The sequence below is a fragment of the Staurois parvus genome, unplaced genomic scaffold, assembly GCF_062004578.1.
Source record: "Staurois parvus isolate SC_StPar_1 unplaced genomic scaffold, SC_StPar_1.0 ptg000287l, whole genome shotgun sequence".
Lineage (NCBI taxonomy): Eukaryota > Metazoa > Chordata > Amphibia > Anura > Ranidae > Staurois > Staurois parvus.
Genome location: NW_028318083.1, coordinates 18772000 through 18794211, shown reverse-complemented (window position 1 = coordinate 18794211; position 22212 = coordinate 18772000). Strand labels below are relative to the sequence as shown.

The following is a 22212-nucleotide window of genomic DNA, read 5'->3' as shown; positions in this document are numbered from 1 at the left end:
TCAAGGCAAGAGATAACCAGGGAGTGAGTTAGGAGCTTTATGGTATCATTGGTTAAAAAGGGGTGTTGTGGAGGTTGAGGCGGCATGATTTGAACAGGGATTGGATGTGGGCCTGAAAGGATAGTTCAGAATCCAAGGTTACCCCTAGCACACTAGCATTGCACCAGGGTATTGCACATGTGCTGGTTGTGATTGAGCTAGGGCACTTGTTCCTGTCCTTTATGCAGGACACATAGTGCCATCCACTCTGGAAGCTATGCAAAAAGGCTGGAGGGCTCATATGGCCTACAGGTAGGCCTTACAAATAAAACATCTTTTTTAAGACCTAAATAGTTCCCAAAAGCTCTGCAGGGATGTTCTGACCGGAATCTTTGGGCCCCAGGTGGCCACACAAACCACCATAATTATAATCTGCTACTGCTATCGCTGCTATTCCAATCATTTGTACAATTTAAAAGACATTTAGAATAGACTTAGTTCAATGTCAGGTAAACCCTCTAACGGTATTAGGAAAAAGCCAACATGGAAGTTCAGTACAAATTTTAGGGTATTCATAATAATATTTTTTGCTAGAAATGAAAATCATTTCATATTCAGCATAAAACACTTTATCTAATGCAGTTATTAACAACCGCTTTAATGGTAATCCCAGGAGACCGCACACAGCTCAGAAAAATATCTTGAGTAATTTGTCTTCTGGCAGAAATAAAAGAAGACTGCTTTACTGGCAGAGAAAATTGTTGAAGACATTTGTGAGTGTGAACTATGTATTCCTTCCCATGTATTGTAAATAACTTCCCCAGAGCTGTATATTAGAATTGTACAACACGACGATGAAGTGTGTTGGTTTGGCCAATTCTTGCTCACCGCGGCAATTTTTTTTATCTGTTTAATGTTTTCTCTCAATGTGCTCCTGGAGAGTAACATTTGGTCTTTTTGCTTTAAGTGATGTGCGCCATGTTGACTGGGTAAAATCTTACCTGAATATTTGGAATCAGCTGCAAGCATACATTAAGGAATATCATACAACAGGGACCTCATGGGGCCATGCAGTAAGTACATACCCAATTCATTTGTAAACTACACAGAATTAATGTTTCTTGAATGTCTGTTAATTTGAAATGTGATTGTTGCTTCAGAATTGCAAGGCATTTCATGTTATGTCCATGGACATGCAGGAATTTATTATTTGATTTTTTTGTCTTATGTCAACAGCATTAATTTCATTATTCAACTGCAAAGTGTTAAAAGAAACCTGAACTGAACAAGTCAGTATACTCTTCACGTAAAATGTGCTCACTGGTATAAGATAGTCATCATGCTGCCTATCCTTGCAGGCTAACATATTCATAAGCAATGAAACACATCAGAGGGCAGGAAAAAGCATGTGGGATCGGACAGAATTCACCTTATTAATAAAACAATATAAACCAATAAATTGCACTGACAAATGGCAAACTCATATGTGTATCAACAGAAAGAAGTCCTCCGATTCTTCAAACCCTTAACAGAGAAGCAGCCCTTCACCACTCATTCGAAGGCAGATAGCAGACCCCTGTATAAAAGGAAATGCTGGGACACACTAACAGTCAGAAAATATCCAGGTAGATTTACCCAAAAATAGGCAAACGCTGACAGCTTGAGGATGTACAGTATGTGGCTCCACCTATGCCTTTCAGGGCAACATAGCCCCTTCGTTAACCACTTCAAGTCCGGACATTTTCACCCCCTTCCTGTCCAGGCCAATGTTCAGCTTTCAGCGCTGTTACACTTTGAATGACAATTGCGTGGTCATGCAACACTGTACGCAAACAAAATTTTTATAATTTTTTTGAGACAGATAGAGATTTCTTTTGGTGGTATTTATTCACCACTGGGATTTTTAATTTTTTTGCTATATAAATGAAAAAAGTCCAAAAATTTTGAAAAAAAGTGTTTTTCTTATAAAATTTTGCAAATAAACAATCTTTCTTCATAAATCTTGGCCAAAATGTATTCAGTTATCTTTTTAGTAAAAACAATAACCCAAATTAGTTTATAACCAAAAATTATAATTTAAAAAAAAAAAAATGTTGTTACATTTTTATTTATTTTTTTATATTATTATTATTTATGTTTTTTTTAACATACTGTCACCCTAGCAGTATAGTGTCACCATAGTGACACTGTACTACTTGTGGGGGGTGATGAAGTTTTTTGTTTTTTTTTTACACTGATTGCTTTTACACCCATAAAGACTGTAAAAGCAATAATTTCTCCTTCTCTCTGGCTGCATTCTTGCAGCCATTGAGAAATACTGTGAGAGCTGTGATTGGTCACAGCTTGTCACATGGTACAAGGCTGTTATGAATAGCCTTGTACCATGTGATCTCTGTGATCATTCACAGATTTCACGCATAGTAAGCAATGATGTCAGAAGTGACATCTTGCTTACTACTATCCATGTGATCACTGATTGGCCAATCAGTGATCACATGATCCAGACCTCACACAGAGGTCCCGTACAGGGATCGGTGTTCCGCTGTGTCCGGAGAACACAGCGGGCACTGGATCGCGGTGTCGCGCACTCCCAGGGAGTGCACACAGGGTAAAATGGCGGGCGCCGTTTATGAAGGGCAACAGTATAGGAGCGGGTTAAAAGGATTCACATGCTGCTTCCACCTGTTGATATAACCATAAATAATAATAATTTTGCCATGTGTAAATGTTTATATTGCTTTTTAACATTTCAGTGATTTTTCTTTTTCCTCCCTTGACTTTTGAAAGTATCAAAGCCATTGGAATAGCATTTTAGTCAGGCAACAAGCATTTTCAGAAGGAGAGGTCAGCAAAGGCAGCCTTAATTTTCTTTGAGTATAGGTTTTGATTTGGGGGTATTGTTAAAAAAGACCCTGCTGCCAGGCCATTTATTTCAGGAAAAGTCTTCCCATAAGGTTATATGTGTATTTAAAATATTTTATGCAACTGGTTTACCTGTAAAAGCTTCCTTTGTGTGAGCATTCAGAAGTCCTGGGACTCCTGCTGGGTGCCACCATCTCATATGTGATGTTCACAGCCCCAGAAGAATCACAAGTGACACTATATAGTATTCCTCTTTTCTGCTCCCGCGGCTGTTGCACAGAGCAGGGGTGCTCAACGTTTTGAAGAGCAAGGGCCACTTGAATGATTTGGTAAACGGTTGAGGGCCACAATAAAATTAAATGGTTCAAAATTCCGAATGTTTTATTTTGAATAGCATAATGAACATTTTCCTCCTGCTGCCACTGAATGCCGGCGGAAGGAAGAGAAGTAGAAGCTGACTTTCAGCAGTTGAGGAAAATGGAGAGGATCCGTTCCTGTATATGCCACCCCTGCTGCTCCTCCTGTCCAAGTGTAAAATAGAATGTGACAAGGAGGCTGCACGGGCCCCCTGGAGCATGGGGTGGGGTTGCCATGGCGACCACTGATGCTTCACCAGTGGTTGAGGTGTGTGGTAATAACATGCCTCAACTATGGGGTTTTACCACCCCCAAACTGCAAATGTAAACAAGTCCTTAATGTCCTGAGCTCCCTATAAGGCTGCTTTCAAACTGATGTGCTGCGGTTTACCCACATCTCGGTTGCAGTGCACCTGTGGCTTTTCTGCGAGTTAGCTGCGCTTTGCCATAGACTTCTACTATATCTTGCAGATGTGGTGTACTGCATTTAGGAGTTTTGGTATGCTTTCAGAAAGTGTGCAAAACCCGCAGGACATAAAAGAAGTGCGCTACCCTGGTTTGAGGTCAAGGGCCACAACCGAGGGCTCCAAGGGCCACATGTGGCCCTTGGAGCCCTCTGTTGCATAAAAAAATAAATTTAAATAAATACATTTAATGACTTCTTAATAAATATCTAGCTGCATTCATTTGGAATATGACTTAAAATAATTTACTACTACCATACGTTTTAGAATGGTGAAAGGGTGGACATGTATTTCTGATGTGCTGCTTATAAACAGCACTGCAGAAATGATACACGTATGGCTAGTGTGCCTGTGAATGGCTGTGATCTGAGTCCTTTTCAGCCCCCTCAGATTAGAGTACTGAGCCAATCAAGCAACCTTGTGATCACTGTGATGACCAATCACAGCATTCACAAATGTAAACACTGTACCATTTACATTTGAAAGCCTGTCCCATTCTCTTACAGGAATGGAAGGAGAAAATCATAAATTAATGAATCATTCATTTTTCAGAAGAACAGAGGCAGCAGCAGATTAAGGCTCAGTTCACACTGCTTCAATACAATTTTGATCCAATTTTCAGTACAATTATGTAGTGCCACTTGAATGCTTCTTTGATCCTACTTTGATGTTACTCTGCAGTGGTTTGCATATTATATGGGGCCTGCAGCACACTGGAATTGCACCAGAGTAGTGCAGAAACCTTTTCCAAAGTTGTGCCGTGGTAAGTTAATGTGAACAGACACCATTGAAAGCAATGTGATTTCCATAGTCATGCAATTCCGTGCGACTCAAGTCGCATCTGAAATTGCACTAGTGTGAACCAGGCCTAAAAGTTAGGGATTTAACTTATTGTGGATTTGTTTTGTTAACCCTTTAACCCCACTCCCTGCTCTGGTCTGAGCAGGGGCAGACTGACTACTCATGGGGCTCCCCGGGCAATAGGGGATCATGGGGCCCCTGTGTCCTTGCCCAAACTCAAAAAAGCCTATGAAAAAGGTACCAGGGGCATCTCATGGGGCCCCCTACTGACCCCAGGCCCTCGGGCAGTGCCCGAGTTTCCAAATGGTCAGTCTGCCCCTGGGTCAGAGTGTTAGCTGTACATCTGATCTCCATCCTGTCTCTGACTTAATGCCTTCACCTCCCTTATCCTGCATATATCTGCACATTAACCCCCTCTAGCTTCACATTGTAAGAGACCTCTTCACCTCTTTCTGCCTCTGTTTTACCTCTTCATTATAATGATGTACTGTACCTAATGTACCATTACCAAGCACCATGTTTTAATTTCATAGAAACCACCATGCTTTAACCACTTTAATACCGACATGATTTTTCATTTCCAAAAAATTGTGGTAAATAAGAAAGATCATCTCAGATGTATGCTTTCCAAAAAAGATGCTTCTGTGGCGTGTTTGTACTGGTATTTTCATTTCTTCTTTATCAGAAAGTTTGTTCTTTTTCCTATTTCAATATTACAAAAGTGCAGTGTGGTCATGTATCACTACCAGTAAAAATATACACCATATTGCCAAAAGTATTGGGACGCCTGCCTTTACACACACATGAACTTTATTGGCCTCCCAGTCTTAGTCCGTAGGGTTCAATATTGAGTTGGCCCACCCTTTGCAGCTATAACAGCTTCAACTCTTCTGGGAAGGCTGTCCACAAGGTTTAGGAATGTGTCTATGGGAATGTTTGATCATTCTTCCAGAAGTGCATTTGTGAGGCCAGGCACTAATGTTTGATGTGAAGGCCTGGCTCACAGTCTCTACTCTAATTCATCTATCCTATTGGGTTGAGGTCAGGTATCCCCTGAAAATAACCCCACACTATAATCTCTTCACCAAACTTTACACTTGGCACAATGCAGTCAGGCAAGTACCGTTCTCCTGGCAATTGCCAACTCAGACACGTCCATTGGATTGCCAGACAGAGAAGCGTGATTTGTCACTCCAGAGAACATATCTCCACTGCTCTATAGAGTCCAGTGGCGACGTGCTTTACACCACTGCATCTGGAGTGTATTTATGGGAATTTGTGAGGTCAGGCACTGATGTCGGATGAGAAGGCCTGGCTCGCAGTCTCCGCTCTAATTCATGCCAAAGGTGTTCTATCAGGTTGAGGTCAGGATTATGTGCAGGTCAGTCAAGTTCCTCCACCCCAAACTCGCTCATCCATATCTTTATGGGTCTTGCTTTGTGCATTGGTGCACAGTCATGTTGGAACAGGAAGGGGCCATCCCAAACTGTTCCTACAAAGTTGGGAGCATGAAATTGTCCAAAATGTCTTGGTATGCTGGTTGGAGGTCTTCAGCTATTGACTCTGCAGACAGTTGGTGACTTCTGCTCACTGTGCGCTTCAGCATGCACTGACCCCGCTCTGTCATTTTACGTGGCCTACTACTTTGTGGCTGAGTTGCTGTGGTTCCCAGTTGTTTCCACTTTGTTATAATACCACTAACAGTTGACTGCATAATATTTAGTAGCAAAGAAATTTCACAGATAGACTTATTGCACAGATGGCAACCTATCACGGTACCACGTGTAGCACTAACCCCTTAGGGGTTGCTGATGAATTTGGGTCCATCTATAGTCCAGCACAGCCAGGCAATCTGCATTCTCCACACGAGCTTGCATTCACAGTCAGAAACCAGTCCTTGAGCTTTTGTTTTGTTGTTTATTGAGGGGATTTAGAACTGGGATAGGGTAAGGGGTGTATAGGATGCCCAAGGGAACTGATAACTGAGGACAAACTTCCTGGAACTATTCACAAGCCTCTCATATGCACCACAGGCTCTGTTGGAGAGTTAGCCAGCATCTCCTTGATGTACCACCCTAGACCCTAGACGAAATGCTCCTCTTCACCCAGCAATCTGGAGGTCTTTTCCTGAGCAGGGGATCTGGCTCCTGTCCCTTTAAATAGGTGAACTGTCACTAGTAGGGGGATAATCTGGTTTCCTACCAGAGTGCTCCTTCCCCTATCCGCCCAGGGGGTGCATCACTCAGGATGTACTCACTCAGATTCTCTCATGTATGCTTGCAGGTTGGCTGCTGCTACAAGGCCTATCAGCTGGGCTGCTCCTTCCCTGCCAGGCAGGTGGTCCTTGCTCAGGAGGCCAGTGAACTCCAAGATTTACGCCTTTCCAGCTCCAGGCTCGCAGGCAGGCCTCATCTCACTAGGCCTCCTGGCAACCTTCTTCATCCAGCCTCACATCTTCCTCCAACTCTCTACACCTCTCCCAACACACTCTCCTGCTACTGAACAGGCTCTAACACTTTTAAGGGTGTCCAGCCTCTTGCCAAGCCTTCTGAGTGCAGCCAGCCACTCTTCAGATCCACCCACTGCCTCCAAGGCCTTCCTCCAAAAGCCTCAGAGCAGGGGGAAATTCCAGAGGGGCTGGCCTGCAGAGCCTCTCAGCTCCTAACCACAATTTGACCCTTCTGGCTATTGCAACTGAGTTGCTACTCAGGTCTTGTCTAACCATTAGGATCTTGCTCCTCCTAGATAAACTAGGAGGGTGCTCTTGAGAGCGACCCATTTTTTCACAAATGTTAGTAAAAGCAGTCTGCATACCTAGGTGCTTGATTTTATACACCTGTGGCCATTGAGGCGATTGGAACTCCTGAATCCAATGATTTGAAGGGGTGTCCCAATACTTTTGGCAATATATATATATATATATATATATATATATATACATACATACATATAAACAGGTTATGTGTGGTGGCATTGCAAACAGTATGGGTCATGTTCTCTTGACTTTGCCTAGGAAAACAGCTCTGGTGCGAACAAGCCTTGACTATCACATGTGCTAATGCTTAGTAATGGTCCTGCGTGTCTGCGTTCTTAATACAGCTCTCTGTGTAAGCTTCCGAACATCAGGGTGCTATTTTTATGTCAGCTTTTTAAAAAGCATTGATTCATTGGGGAAAGCAGCCAAGCAGAAATAACTTGTCCTCAGAAACACATTGCACACAAAGTAAAAAAGAAATCACATTAAAATAGTAAAACAATACTTTAAAAGTAGTTTAATAGTTCTAGAGATATGCAAAGACAGCAAATACACTTCACTAACTGGCCTAAATTGAAGGAGACTTGAGAGGAAAATGAAAATTGCTATTAACAACCTGCTTCTGAAAATGCTTGTTGACTATCTCTGGCTTTCGTACTGTGAGTCACGGCCCTGAAACAAGCGTGCAATCAGCTGATTCATTAGGAAGTCACAACTCCTAATCTGCTTACTTATGCCAGCTCAGTGACTGATATTGAAACCATTGGATCAGCATGACAACTAGCCTTTTGAGAAAGAATTAAACAAATGGCTGCCTCAGTTTTTCACTCAGTACAAATGTCCTTTAAAATGACCTCAACCTCACTGCAGAAGGCACTTTTTTGTTTTGCATAGAGATGATCCTCCTGCGCTACCTTCCTACCCCAAGTGACACCAAAAAAGGACCAAACAAAGTGGCCACAAACACCTAACTATATTCCAAATAGTGACAAATAATAGGTAACAGGGTGCTGCGCTACTAAGTGACTGATATGTGGAAAAATGCATGACATAAACTAGATACCCCTTGCCTCACCCGAGTCTCCTCCCGAATCACTAGCCTACTGAACGACATATCGGACTGGATGTCACTCCACTTCCTCAAACTAAACCTTTCCAAAACCGAGTTCCTAGTGTTCTCCCCAGCCCGTGCCCCCCTTCCCGACATCTCCATCACGACCAACAACGCCACCATCAGCCCCACCCCGCAAGCCAGAGTACTAGGTGCCATTCTAGACTCCAATCTGTCCTTCCAGCCCCAGGTCCAATCGCTGACAAATTCATGTAGACTCCACCTCCGCAACATCTCCAAAATATGTCCGTTCCTAACCCCAGAAACTACAAAGCAACTCATTCACTCCCTTATAATATCACGACTTGACTACTGTAACTCCCTCCTCACCGGCTTACCTCATCAGAGACTATTCCCACTTCAGTCTATCCTGAATTCTGCGGCCAGACTCATCCACCTTACTAACCGCTCCGTATCCGCCACCCCCCTCTGCCAATCACTCCACTGGCTTCCGATTGCCCAGCGCATAAAATTCAAATTGCTAACATTGACGTACAAAGCTGTTCATAACACTGCCCCAAACTACATCACCGAGCTGATATCCAAATACCACCCAAAACGTACTCTCCGCTCCTCACAAGACCTCCTACTCTCTAGTTCCCTGGTCTCCTCCTCCCATGCCCATCTCCAAGACTTCTCCAGGGCTTCCTTCATCCTCTGGAATTCACTACCCCAATCCATCAGACTGTCACCTACCCTCCTCACCTTTAGGCGCACCCTGAAAACGCATCTCTTCAGGGAAGCCTACCCCGCCCTCACCTAATTGCCGATCCCCTCCACTCCTCCTACCACTCCATCCCCCACAGCTATTTCCTCCTGTACCACTATCCCCTCCCTCCTAGATTGTAAGCTCCAAGGAGCAGGGCCCTCGAACCCCTCGTGTATTGTATTGTTACTGTACTGTCTCGCGTACTGTCTCCCATTGTAATGTACAGCGCTGAGCAAACTGTTGGCGCTATATAAATACTGAATAATAATAATATATCACTCAACCAGGCGTAAACATAACATAAATTTGTAAGGTGGTGCAAAAAATGCCAAGTGACAGTGCCAGCCGCAGGAAATCGGCTATGAAGTGCTAGTGATACAGGTGAATAAAACAATAACTAAAAGAGTGACTCAATCCCAAAATAGACGATCAAAAATACTTCATAAGTGCGGCTCGCATTATCACTTATGAAGTATTTTTGATCGTCTATTTTGGGATTGAGTCACTCTTTGTATATAATAGTGATTGTTTTATTCACCTGTGTCACTAGCACTTCATAGCCGATTTCCTGCGGCTGGCGCTGTCACTTGGCATTTTTTGCACCACCTAAAAATTTATGTTATGTTTACACCTGGTTGAGTGATATATTTTTATATAGTTTATGTCATTCATTTTTCCACATATCAGTCACTTAGTAGTGCAGCACGCTGTTACCTCTTACTTTTTTGTTTTGCATTTTATCAACATACCTGTTGTTTTTAGTCTTAGATTGACCCCCCCAAAGTGTCCTATACTTTGGATGGGAAAATAACACAGTATGCTCCATCTTGTTTCTGGTGGCAGCAGATTTGTAGCACCTTTGGAGCTGTCAGTCTACAATTTACCATTGCATATTGCCAGCTGCCAGGAACATGCACTCAGTGACTTTGCATTGTAATGCTGACAAGATTTAGATCAATGAATGTCACAAGACAGGAACTGTTTACAAACTGAAAATACTGGTACGGTTTTGAAGTCCTATCATGTGAAAGAGCATATATAGCTTGCACTTGCTCTCCCACTGGCATCCTCATTGAAGGATTCTGAGCAAGGCTGATGACATAGCAGACAGGAGATAGGAGGATTTGGGGGCAGCAGCAAAGCCCTCCCTGAAAGTGTTAGATTCTTAAAGCCCAAATGCACTTTTAGTTTAAACCAGGTAAATGCATTCCAGTTGCCTCAAAACAAAAGGTATGCAAATTTGTTTCCTTCAGAAAGCTAAAGCCTGATTAACCGCTTCCATGCCGCCCTATAGCAAAAATACTGCTACAGGGCAGCAAGGGTGTGCAAAATCACGTGTATATATATATATATATATATATGCGTGAATTTGCAGTCTCGGGTAGCCATTCGCGGCCTTGGTTGGCCTTGTGATTCCTCGCTGGCACCTGGTGATCTACAAGTATTACCGGCAGGGGAGAGACCTGTGTATAAATAACACAGATCTCTCCCCTGTCAGCTCTTGCACACTGCTTTTTATGGCTCTGCATAGTATTGCCATAAAAAGCAGCGTGCTTACAGTGTAAAGCACACACACAGCACACAGTTAACCCTTTGATTGCCCCAGATTTTAACCCCTTCCTGCTCGGTGCCAATAGTACAGTGTCAGTGCTTTTTATTAGCACTGATCACTGAATGGTGTCACTGGAGATGTCAGTGACACCAAGTCAGTTACCCCAGTGACAATGCCCGCCGCAGTCCCACAATCCCGCTATAAGTCGCTGATCGCCGCCAGTACTAGTAAAAAAAAAATGTTAAAAAAATTCCAGTATATATACTGCCATTTGTAAACGCTATAGCTTTCATGTAAACCAATTAATTTACACATATTGGGATTTTTTTTAGCAAAGACATGGAGCAGAATACATTTTGGCATAAATTTATGACAAAATTTGATTTTTTACATTTTTTTACTGGACATGTTTAATAGCAGAAAGTCAAAAATATTGGGTTTTTTTTCTCAAAATTGTCGGTCTTTTTTTGTTTATAGCGCCAAAAAAAAAACCACGCAGAGGTGATCAAATATCACCAAAAGAAAGCTCTATTTGTGGGGAAAAAAAGGACATAAATTTAATTTGGGTGCAGCGTTGCATGACCACGCAATTTTTAGTTACAGTAACGCAGCGCTGTATTGCAAAAAAAGGCCTGGTCAGGAAGGGGGGTAAATCCTCTGGAGGGCAAGTGGTTAAATATGCTTGCTCCCTGCCAGCATACTGGAGAAAAAGATTGTTTTTTGTGTGGAGGCTGTGATTCTTCAGCAGAGGTCTTATGCCCCCTGCTGAGTCAGAGCTAGAGCTCTCCATTCAACAAAGTTCATGCTCTTTTTTGTATGGAAAGCTCCAGCTCTGACTCAGCAGAGCATGTGTCCGACCTCTGTAGAGAGACCACTGCTTCAACACAGAGAGCAAGGGTTTTTCTCTACAGTCTGCTGGCAGGAGTCAGGCTTTTCTATGCAGGTTTTGCTACTTTCGGAAGAAAATAATCTGTAAAGCTTTGCTCACTTTTGCTTTGCTTGAAATCAGTGGCGTAACTAGAACCTTCAAGAATCAAACCATGAAGGACCCCCCTAACCGCTAGCTGGGGCCCTCCCCTCCGAGCCCAGTGGTGGAATGTCAGGGCCTGGTTGCAAGTTAATATTTTATTCTACAATATGTATTTTTAAAATGTATTTTAATGTATTAAAAATGTATTTTTGCAGGTTTTTTTAGAAGCCCTGTTGGGGGCTTTGGTGAAATATCAGTGGTCTAATAAAACCTCTGATGTTTCACCTTTGGGACAGAGAAAGGAGATTGAAGACACAGCCCTCAAACTCCATTTCTGCAGCCTTAGCTGCACATAATGAATGAACAGGAATAGTTCTGTACAGAGCTTCCTGTTCATGCATAAACTGAAGCATAGAAACCTAGTTTACTATGTTTCAGTTATGAACGGGCAGAGTCAGTGATCGGTACAGATCGCTGACTCTCCATTCAGAAAAGGAAGAGGCCGGTAAATTTCACCTTTACCAGCCCCTTTCCCTGCTCTCCATCCTCACAGATCCCCCGCAGCAGCTGGTTGGAGAGGGGAGAGGGGAACCCAGCAGAGGTGCGGGGGGTGGGGGGGGGCTGGAGAGTACAGAGGGGGGCAGAGAGCATGGGGGGCCAGCAGAAAGAATCTGCATAGGAGCAGTGGAGACAGCTGCATACAGAGGAATCAATCTCTCCATTTTCCTCCTGCAGCTGCTGAATCCCCGCTTCTCCTCCTCTCCCTCTTGCAGGCATTCAACTTCTGGAGGAGAAAAATAGAGAAATCAATTCCTCTATATGCAGCTGTCCCCACCGCTCCTCCTATCCAGGCGTACAGGAGGCATGCAGCATGGGTCCGGGTCACAATTTTGACCCCTGCAGCCACACCCATACCTGAAATGTATATAGCTGATTTAAACTGAAAGTTCAGGTGGACTTTAAGAAATGTACATTTCTCGTAACTACAAGCAGAACGTAGGAACACTATTATGCACCAGTGTTGCTTTATCTATAAAAGGATTCAAAAGAAGTTCCTCCTGATGACAGGGCCTCTTTAACCGCTTCCTGTCCGCCCTATAGCAGAAATACTATATACGTGATTTTGCATTACCGGGTAGGTGGCGCTCGTGAGCCACAAGCGCGCACTACCCGCGCAGCTGCGAGCGGCCACGTCTGTCAATCACCAGGTCCTGGCTGCTAATTATTCGTTGGCTCCTGGTGATTTCCGAAGATCTCTGACGGGGAGGAGGACTATTTTGTTTACTAACAGTTCTCCTCCGTCAGCTTGGGCACACTGCTCTGGAAGGCTGCACACAGTACAATCATCCAGAGCAGTTTGATCACAGTGAAACACACTTACACCTCCCCCTAGTAAACCACTCCCTGCAGACAGTTAACCCTTTGATCGCCCCTCATGTTAACCCCTTCATGCCCAGTGCCAGTAGTACAGTGTCAGTGCTTTTTTTTTTTGCACTGATCACTGTATTGGTGTCACTGGGGATGTCAGTGACATCAAGTCAGTTCCCTCCAGTATCAGAATGTCCACCGCAGTCCCGCTATAAGTCACTGATCGCCGCCATTACTAGTAAAAATTAACAAAAAATCCCAGCATATATACCGCCATTTGTAAACGCTATAACTTTCACATAAACCAATTAATTTACACGTATTGAGATTTTTTTTAGCAAACACATCTAGAAGAATACATTTTGCTCTAAATTCATGACGAAATTTTATTTTTTTAATTTTTTTTACTGGGCATGTTTAATAGCAAAAAGTCAAAAATATTTTTTTTTCTCAAAATTGTTGGTCTTATTTTTTTTTATAGCGCAAAAAATAAAAACCGCACAGGCGATCAAATACCACCAAAAGAAAGGTCAATTCATGGGAAAAATAGTAAAGAAACTTAATTTGGGTGCAGTGTTGCATGACCGCACAATTGTTAGTTAAAATAACGTAGCTCTGTAACGCAAAAAAAATGACCTGGTCAGGAAAGGGGGTAAATCCTCACGAGGGCAAATGGTTAAAACATTCCAACCAGGTCTGTTACTGAGATATATTTTTAGACCATTGTTTAGTTATAGACTGGCTTTTCAAATGCTTCAAGAAAGATATGCTACATGAGAGTTATTTCAGGTTTCAGTGTGTGCTCATCCCAACCTGGAAAGCTTTACAAAGCAATGATGGAAAATCTACTCTGGATGAACAGTTACAATTTGTTACCATAGTTGACCTTTCTAAGACACCAGCAGCTGTACAAAGCAACTGTTCCTTTCATTGCAGTAGCACCTGTCAAAAGGCAATTGCCAGTAGTGTTTTTGAATTGTGGGTTGTTGCACTAGGGGGGCTGCTGTGTGCAGAGAGGAAGAAGCCCAACAACAGCTGTTTCACAGCCTAACAAGAAGGGCCTTTTAATGCTGGATACATTGACCATCGAACTTGTAATCTGAAAACACTTACAGTGCCTTTATAATCCACTGAACAACTGCTGCCATTGAATGCCTTTAAGCACGTGCCACATAAAAGGCATATGTTGAAGACTTATCAAGCAGTATAGGGCTTGGTAACAGAATACATATGGTTTTTTTTCTGAACTGTTAAAAACCCTTTAAAAAAAAGAAAAAACACATCATAAGTTCATCTGGGTCAAGTGTGAACCATAGCCTCACCGCATCCCTTATTAGTAATTACACCCAATGTTTGTAGGAATTCTTTAAAACATCAAAAACAATTGAGTACTGTCCGTGATACTTTTTTTTATTTGCACTAACATACAATTTTGAGGACAAGCTTTCGGGGAATGTCCCCTTCTTCAAGGTCTAAGCAGTACTACATCAGAAACATGTGCATGTGAAACACTTAGATTGTAAGCTCCACGAGTTGGGCCCCCCATTCCTTCTGTACTGAAATGTATTGTAATGTCCCCCTTTATATTGTAAGATGCTGCGCAAACTGTTGGCGCTATATAAATCCTATATAATAATAATAATCATTATGATGCTTGTGTTGGTGTAATCAGAAGTGAGGGTGTAACAACCAATGTGCGCTATCAAACTTGTGAATGAGGTAATAAAATTGAGCCGTGGAAATAACACTTAAAAGGTGATCCCACACTTAAAACATAAAACATATATAGTGTTGCGCTATCTCATATATACATAATAGTCCATAAAAAGTTCAAATGTGATAGTTCAATCAAAATATGAAATATAAATTAGAAAAAATATATAAAGTGCTTGAATGGTGAAAAATCATTAAAGTGGTTGAATGGTGAAAAATCAATAAAGTGCTTAAATGGTGAAAAATCAATACGATGTGCTCCGGACAAATGGGGGTTTATTTACTAAAGCTGGAGAGTCCAAAATCAGACTGCCTTCTGCATAGAAACCAATCAGCTTCCAGGTTTCATTGCCAAAGCTTCATTGAACAAGCTGAGGTTAGAAGCTGATTGGTTTCTATGCAGAAGGGAGTCTGATTTTGGACTCTCCAGCTTTAGTAAATAAACCCCATAGAGTCTTTTGAAGAAACACATTGCTCCACCTTGACTTCACTAAAAATGCAGCCAAACCATCTCTTTTTGCCACCTGTGTGCACAAGGCCTTACCCCGCTTTCTATAACTGGAATGGAAAAAGGGAAGAAGAGGAAGCATGAGAGCATAAGGTGCAGAGCCAGCAACTTGTTTTCCAGACAGAAGTACTTTATTAATAAAGGGTACTGTGTGCAAGTTACAGCAGCTTATTCATGTTTTTTTACCAAAACACATAAGATGCTGTAACTTGCACACTGTACACTTTATTAATAAAGTACTTTTATTGAGAGAATGAGTTGCCAGCTCTTCACCTTATACTCACATGCTTCCTGACCGCCCTATAGCAGAATTACTGCTACAGGGTGGCAGGGTTGCGCAAAATCACGTATATATATATATAAATATATATATAAGTGTGTGTGTGATTTTGCATTTCCGGGTAGGGAGCGCACATGCGCCACCCTACCCACGCCACCATTGGTACCTATAAATTAAAACAAGTCAACCAAGCATGGTAATACCAAAAAGATGCTCTAGATGGCAGCAGAGAGCTGATGACAGGCACCCCTGGACGGAGCCTAGTGATGTCATTTCCGGCTGTTTATAGAGCGGGAGTTTTAAATTTTAGATCAATCTGTTACTGCTTCTGTCACGTGATATGTGGAGTTTAGCCAGAAGAGTCCCATATATACAGTTATTGAAGGGGTGCCTGTCATCAGCTCTCTGCTGCCATCTAGAGCATCTTTTTGGAATTACCATGCTTGGTTGACCTTTAATTTATAGGTCCACGGTATGGGGTGAGCGTCCATCTATATATTTTTAGGTGGAGGAACACTAAGTCAAGGTGGAGCACTGTGTTTTTTGAAAAGACTTCATTTGTCCGGAGCACATCGTATTGATTTTTCACCATTTAAGCACTTTATTGATTTTTCACCATTCAAGCACTTCATATATTGTTTTCTAATTTATATTTCATATTTTGATTGATCTATCACATTTGAACTTTTTATAGACTATTATGTATATATGAGTTAGTGCAACACTATTTATATAAGTAATGTTTCCTCTTCTTCAAACAAAAAAGGTTGATTTCCTCTGGAGGTAGATCAATGGTGCTCCAAAGCTCATAGTGTCTTCCTGGCACTTTAACCACTTGCCCTCCAGAAGTTTTACTCCCCTTCCTGACCAGGCAATTTTTTGTGATGCGGTGCTGCACTACTTTAACTGACAATTGCGTGGTCATGCACAGGTCATGCAGACTGACAACTCATGGGGCCCCTGTTTCCTTGGCCAAACTCAAAAAAGCCTATGAAAAAGGTGCCAGGGGCATCTCATGGGGCCCCCTATTGACTCCAGGCCCTCAAGCAGTGCCCGAGTTTCCAAATGGTCAGTCCGCCCCTGGTCATGCAACGCTGCACCCAAATAAAATGTATGTCCTTTTTTCCCACAAATAGAGCTTTCTTTTGGTGGCATTTGTCTATGGTGTCTTTGGTAAAAAAAAAAAATCCCAATACGTGTAAATTAATTTGTTTTTGTGAATGTTATAGTGTCTACAAATGGCGGTATATATACTGGAATTTTTAATTTTTTTATATTAGTAATGGTGGCAATCAGCGATTTATAGCTGGACTGCAGAGGGCATTCTGACACCGGGGGGGAACTTACTAACTGTCACTGACATCCCAGTGACACTAATACAGTGATCAGTGCTAATAAAAAACACTGACACTGTACTAATGACACTGGGCAGGAAGGGGTTAACATCTGGAGCGATCAAAGGGTTAACTGTGTGCTGTTTTACTAACTGTGATGTTTGTGTTTTACTTGGGAGACATGCTGCTTTGTATTGCTGTGCTGTGCAGAGCAATACAAAGCAGCATGCTGGTGCTGACAGGGTAGAGATCTGTGTTGTTTACATACAAACCTCTACCCTGTCAGTGTTCGTCGGCAATTGCCAGGTGCCGGTGGGGAATCTCCGGCAGGGACCCGGTGATCAACAGCTGTAGCTACCAATGGTGGCGTGGGTAGGGAGGCGCATGCACACTCCCTAAAAAAAGAGATAGTTTGTCTGTATTTTAGCTGCTCTCCGACCACCTAGAAATTCTCTTCATTGACTTTAAAATGGGGAGAGGATGAAGCTAGATATTTGCATGCATTTGAGTTTTGCAACCATGTCTATTGATGTTTGTTGTATTGTTCTTTATACATACTATTATCGAACCTATAGCAGGTTTAAGATGTATTTGCAAAGTTTTCAGAGTGCTCAGGATGAGCAAAAAAAAAGCAGCACAGAGGGAGTTTGAGGATCATTGACACAACTTGAACACGGGTGCAACACATCTGAAATGTGCATTAATATTGGTGTGTTAAAGGCAGTGTTTAACACCTGTGTGATTATACCCTAAGATAGAAGCCCAGCCTTAATTGTCATGAGCCAGTTTTATTTAATTTGAAGTTTACAAGTTTATGTTTATAGCACAAAATAAAAACTGCACAGGTGATTAAATACCACCTAAAGAAAGGGCTATTTGTGGGGAAAAAAGAACATTTCATTTATGTACAGCGTTGCATGACCACGCAATTGTCAGTTAAAGTAATGCAGCGCTGTATTGCAAAAAATGGCCTGGTCAGGAAGGGGGATAAATCCTCTGGAGGCAAGTGGTTAAAGCCCTGTCACGGCCGTTCTTCGTCACGGGCTGGAAATATTCCCGGATAGTGTATCCCCTTTGCCGGGCAGCCGGTGCCACAGTTCTGCTCTGTGTACTGTTTACATTGCCGCTCAGGTGGATACCGGCACACAGAGGAACACATTGAGAGACGTGAGGATAGATCACTCCCCCTCCCTCCTCCCCCAGCAGCTCTGTCCCGGCACTCTGATACCCTATGAGGCTTTGCAGCGTGAATGGGTGGCAGGGGGTGTGGCCAGCCTCACAAATAATCGCACCCGGCCCCTCCTAGCATATGTGTATGTAGCATGTGTGAATGTAGTATGTGTGTATGTAGTGTGTGTGTATGTGAATGTATTATGTGTGTTTGTAGTATGGGAGGGGGTGCAGTGATGTAACAGGTGCTTAGAAGGGGGTGCAGAGGTGGACAAGGTGCTCAGAAGGGGGTGCAGATGTGGAATATGAAGGGGTGAATCTTAAACATGAAGGGATGGGACAAATTTAGATGGGGGGTGCCCAATTTTAGCCTTGCCGAGGGCAGTACAAAACCAAAATACACCACTGGTACACTGCCCTATATACTACTGACTTGTGTACACTACCCTATATACTACTGACCCCTGTACACTGCCCTACCTACAGTATATTCCCTATTTAACATTCTCCACTATGTAAGTCATCTCAGACTCTATTTAGCCACACCCCTTTAAGCCATGCCCAATATTTAGTGTACTTGAAACCACGCTCATTTTTGGCCATGCTGCGCAAAGTGCGACACATTTTCTCGATCAATGTTGACCCACGCCCACAATTGAATGCCCCGCCCATAATAAAAATGTTACTCTGCCCTTACCACCTTTCTGGACGTACAGAAAAAAAAGTGTCCCTAAAAATGGGAATATGTTAGCAACTACGTATGCTAATTCAGTCTTGTCTAATTCAGTACAGAAAAACAATGTAAATGAGGTGCAGAAAAAAAACAGGAACATCAGACCAAATGATGAGGGACCAATGAGGATTTATTTCATCATAAAACAGCAGTATGACAATCCAGCACATTTTTGGCCATTTTTAAGAGCCCCCTTCATCAGAACTTAAAATCGCTCATAAGAATTTGGATGGTCTCAGGCTTGAATGTATTAAGAATTTTAAGTATTGATATCTCAGCATTAAAGCGGAGTTCCAGCCGTTTTTGTGTTTATTAAAAGTCAACAGCTACAAAAACTGGAGCTGCTGACTTTTAATAAACACACACTTACCTGTCCCGGGGTCCAGCAATGTTCTCATCCGCGCTGTCCCTTCTCCCCTTCTCCACGGTGCCGGCATCTCAGCTGTGGGCACCAGGCTGTGACAGCTTGCGGCTTCACAGCCTGGTGCCCACTGCACATGCGCGAATCGTGCTGTGCCTTCTAATTGGACCGGCAGTCTCCGGGGACCTGTGGAAGTTCCCATGAGACTGCGGGAGGGAGGAGGGGGCCAAACCTCTGGCTCACTTTGCCGCGGCGTACTGAGCCGGAAGTGGGAGCGGGTACCTGTCAAAAACGAGTACCCGTTCCCCCCCAAAAGGTGCCAAACATGGCAGTGGAGGGGGGAGGAGGTAAATAAGCGGAGCTCAAAATTGGCTGAAAATACTATAGATATACAATTTTATTATATACTATACAATATCTATGAATAGATTAGTTAAATATTCGCTTATAACTAGAGTACCTATAAGGGAATGAGTTATTGAACATTTTCAGTAAATCAATATTGATGAAAAAAAATGGCAGCTAATATTAGGCTAGTTCTGTATTTAACTGTGAGAAACAAATAACAAGGATATAAGGTAATAGTCCATAGTCATGCATAATCATACATTGCTGTGGAATTATAAATAGAAAGAAAAACAGCTGGTGTAAGGGACTTTAACAACACCTCATATTAAAAACAACCAAATAGATAAAATTAACCACTTGCCCTCCAGAGGATTTACCCCCCTTCCTGACCAGGCCATTTTTTTCCATTACGGCACTGCGTTACTTTGACTGACAGTTGCACGGTCAGGCAACGAAGTACCCAAATTAAATTTCCGTCCTTTTTTCTTACAAATAGAGCTTTCGGTGGTATTTGATTGCCTGTGCAGTTTTTCTTTTTTGCGCTATAAACAAAATAAGACCGACAATTTTGAGAAAAATATTTTTGATTTTTTTGCTATTAAACATGTCCAATAACAAAATTTAAAAACATCAAATTTCGTCATAAATTTAGAGCAAAATGTATTCTGCTAAATGTCTTTTCTAAAAAAAATCCCAATACGTGTAAATTAATTGGTTTACGTGAACATTATAGCATTTACAATTGGCAGCATATATGCTGGAAATTAAAAAAAAAATGTTTTACTAGTAATGGTGGCAATTAGCGACTTACAGCAGGACTGCAGGACTGCGATGGGCATTCTAACACTGGGGGGGGAACTGACTTGGTGTCACTGACATCCCCAGTGACACCAATACAGTGATCAGTGCTAATAAAAAGCACTGACACTGTACTAATTGCACTGGGCAGGAAGGGGCGATCAAATAATTAACTGTGTGCTGTGTGTGTTTTATTATGGGGCTGTTTCTGTGCTTTCCACTGTAAGCATACTGCTTTGTATGTCTCTACTATGCAAAGCCATATCATGCAGTGTGCAGGAGCTCACGGGGGAGAGAACTGTATTGTTTCCAAACAGTTCTCTCCCCCTGTCGGTATTACTCGGCGATCGCCGTGTACCAGCGAGTAATCACCAACTGGGACCTGGCGATTGACAGCCGAGGTCACGAATGGTGGCACGGCTCGAGCGCGCCCCCTACCCAGAAATACAAAATCACATATATGATTTTGCGCGCCCTTGCCACCCTGTAGCAGTATTTCTGCTATAGGGCGGTGGTAAAGTGGTTAACACAACCTTATTATCATCAGGGTTCCTGAGGAAGAGCAAGACTGAAAACGTGTCGGTATTTGGGCACACTATAAATGTTTGACATCCAATTGTTTGTATATAAACACATTAGCTTTAATTACAGTAATATAGGGTGTTGATTCATCATTCAGCCTGCGCATTTCTTTAATTGTATGATTTTAAAGCAGAGCTCCACAAAGTAGTAGAAGTTCTGCTTTAGGGTCTGTTCCCCTGCTCACGGTGAAGAATTGGCACCTTTGGGGAGTGGGTACCCAATTTTGACAAGTACCCACTCCCACTTCCGCGCCTACCGCCTCGTCGATCGAAAGCAAAAGTTCCCCTTCTGCCTGCCTCCCTACAGCATTCTGGGACACGTGAAAGGTCCCAGAAGACTGTGGGACCATTTACAATGTTGCACATGTGCAATGGGCACCCGGCTGTGAAGCCACAATCACAGCTGGATGGCCACAGTCAAAATGCTGGCACCAGGGACAGAGGACAGCCGGTGAACCCAGCCTGGGTGAACACAATGCTGGATCATGGGACAGGTGAGTGGCTGTTTTTCAAAAGTCATAAACTACAATTTTTGTAACTGCAGACTTTTATTTTTTTCAGAGGAGACAGGACAACCGCTTTAATCTGATAACAATAAAGCTGTGCTAATTTTATTTGTTTGTTTGTAATATGCTGTGCCCTTAAAGTCCCCTGTTTCTCTTTCTATTTGTATTGTGTACTGGGATGTTGGCACCATGCATAGTCTCAAGTCACACTCACTACTTCTGCTGTGGAATTATGAGATCACGAGGGCTGGCTCTGGCAGATACACATGTTGAAGTGAGCAGGTATCCTGTTAATATGCATTTAAACAAAGCCACAGAGCATGAGACCTATATAAACAGATGTGTTTGCTGAGATACATAAGAAAGAGCTCTCCCCTTTCAGTGACATCCAAAGTGCCTGAACATCAGCTGCTTCGTCTTGTAAATTCTATACATGAAAGCACATCATGGACAGGTGGCTATAAGAGTGCCCTGAATAGAACAAACATCTACATTTACAGAAGGAGCACCTTCACAAAAGATCAGTGTCTGTGTGACAATCCACCTGTTCTCCAGAGATGACATCGGATATTTAGTGTTCTCTACCCCACGCCATGTGTCCATGCAGAGATTAGCAAAGCATTTGTTACCTAGCCACATATGCCGGGCTTTATAGTATTTGTGTCATTTGTTCTTCATTTATTCTGAAAGTGAAACCTCCCTGTAAAACATATCATTAACACATGTAATACACACTAATCAGACATAACTTTATGACCACCCACCTATCATTGAGTAGCTAAGTGGTTAGTACGTCCGTCTGACAGCACTAGGGTTGTTGATTCAAATCCCAACCATTGCACTACCTGCCTGGAGTATGCACAATTTACACTCCTTGAGCGTTAGGATTGATGTGAATGTACAACATATATGTAAAGCACTGTGTAAATTGGTACTATATAAGTACCTGTAAT

At 42.5% G+C, this 22212-nt stretch overlaps 1 protein-coding gene across 2 annotated transcripts in view; it reads left to right on the top strand.

Moving 5' to 3' along the window:
- The window catches only part of CAP2 (cyclase associated actin cytoskeleton regulatory protein 2), a 195172-nt gene that overhangs the window by 140998 nt on the left and 31962 nt on the right, over positions 1-22212 (top strand). For both annotated transcript variants that reach the window (XM_089682282.1, XM_089682283.1), the window contains exon 7: positions 947-1052. In XM_089682282.1, the coding sequence (XP_089538408.1) occupies positions 947-1052 (106 nt within the window). The remainder of the gene's footprint in view (positions 1-946; positions 1053-22212) is intronic.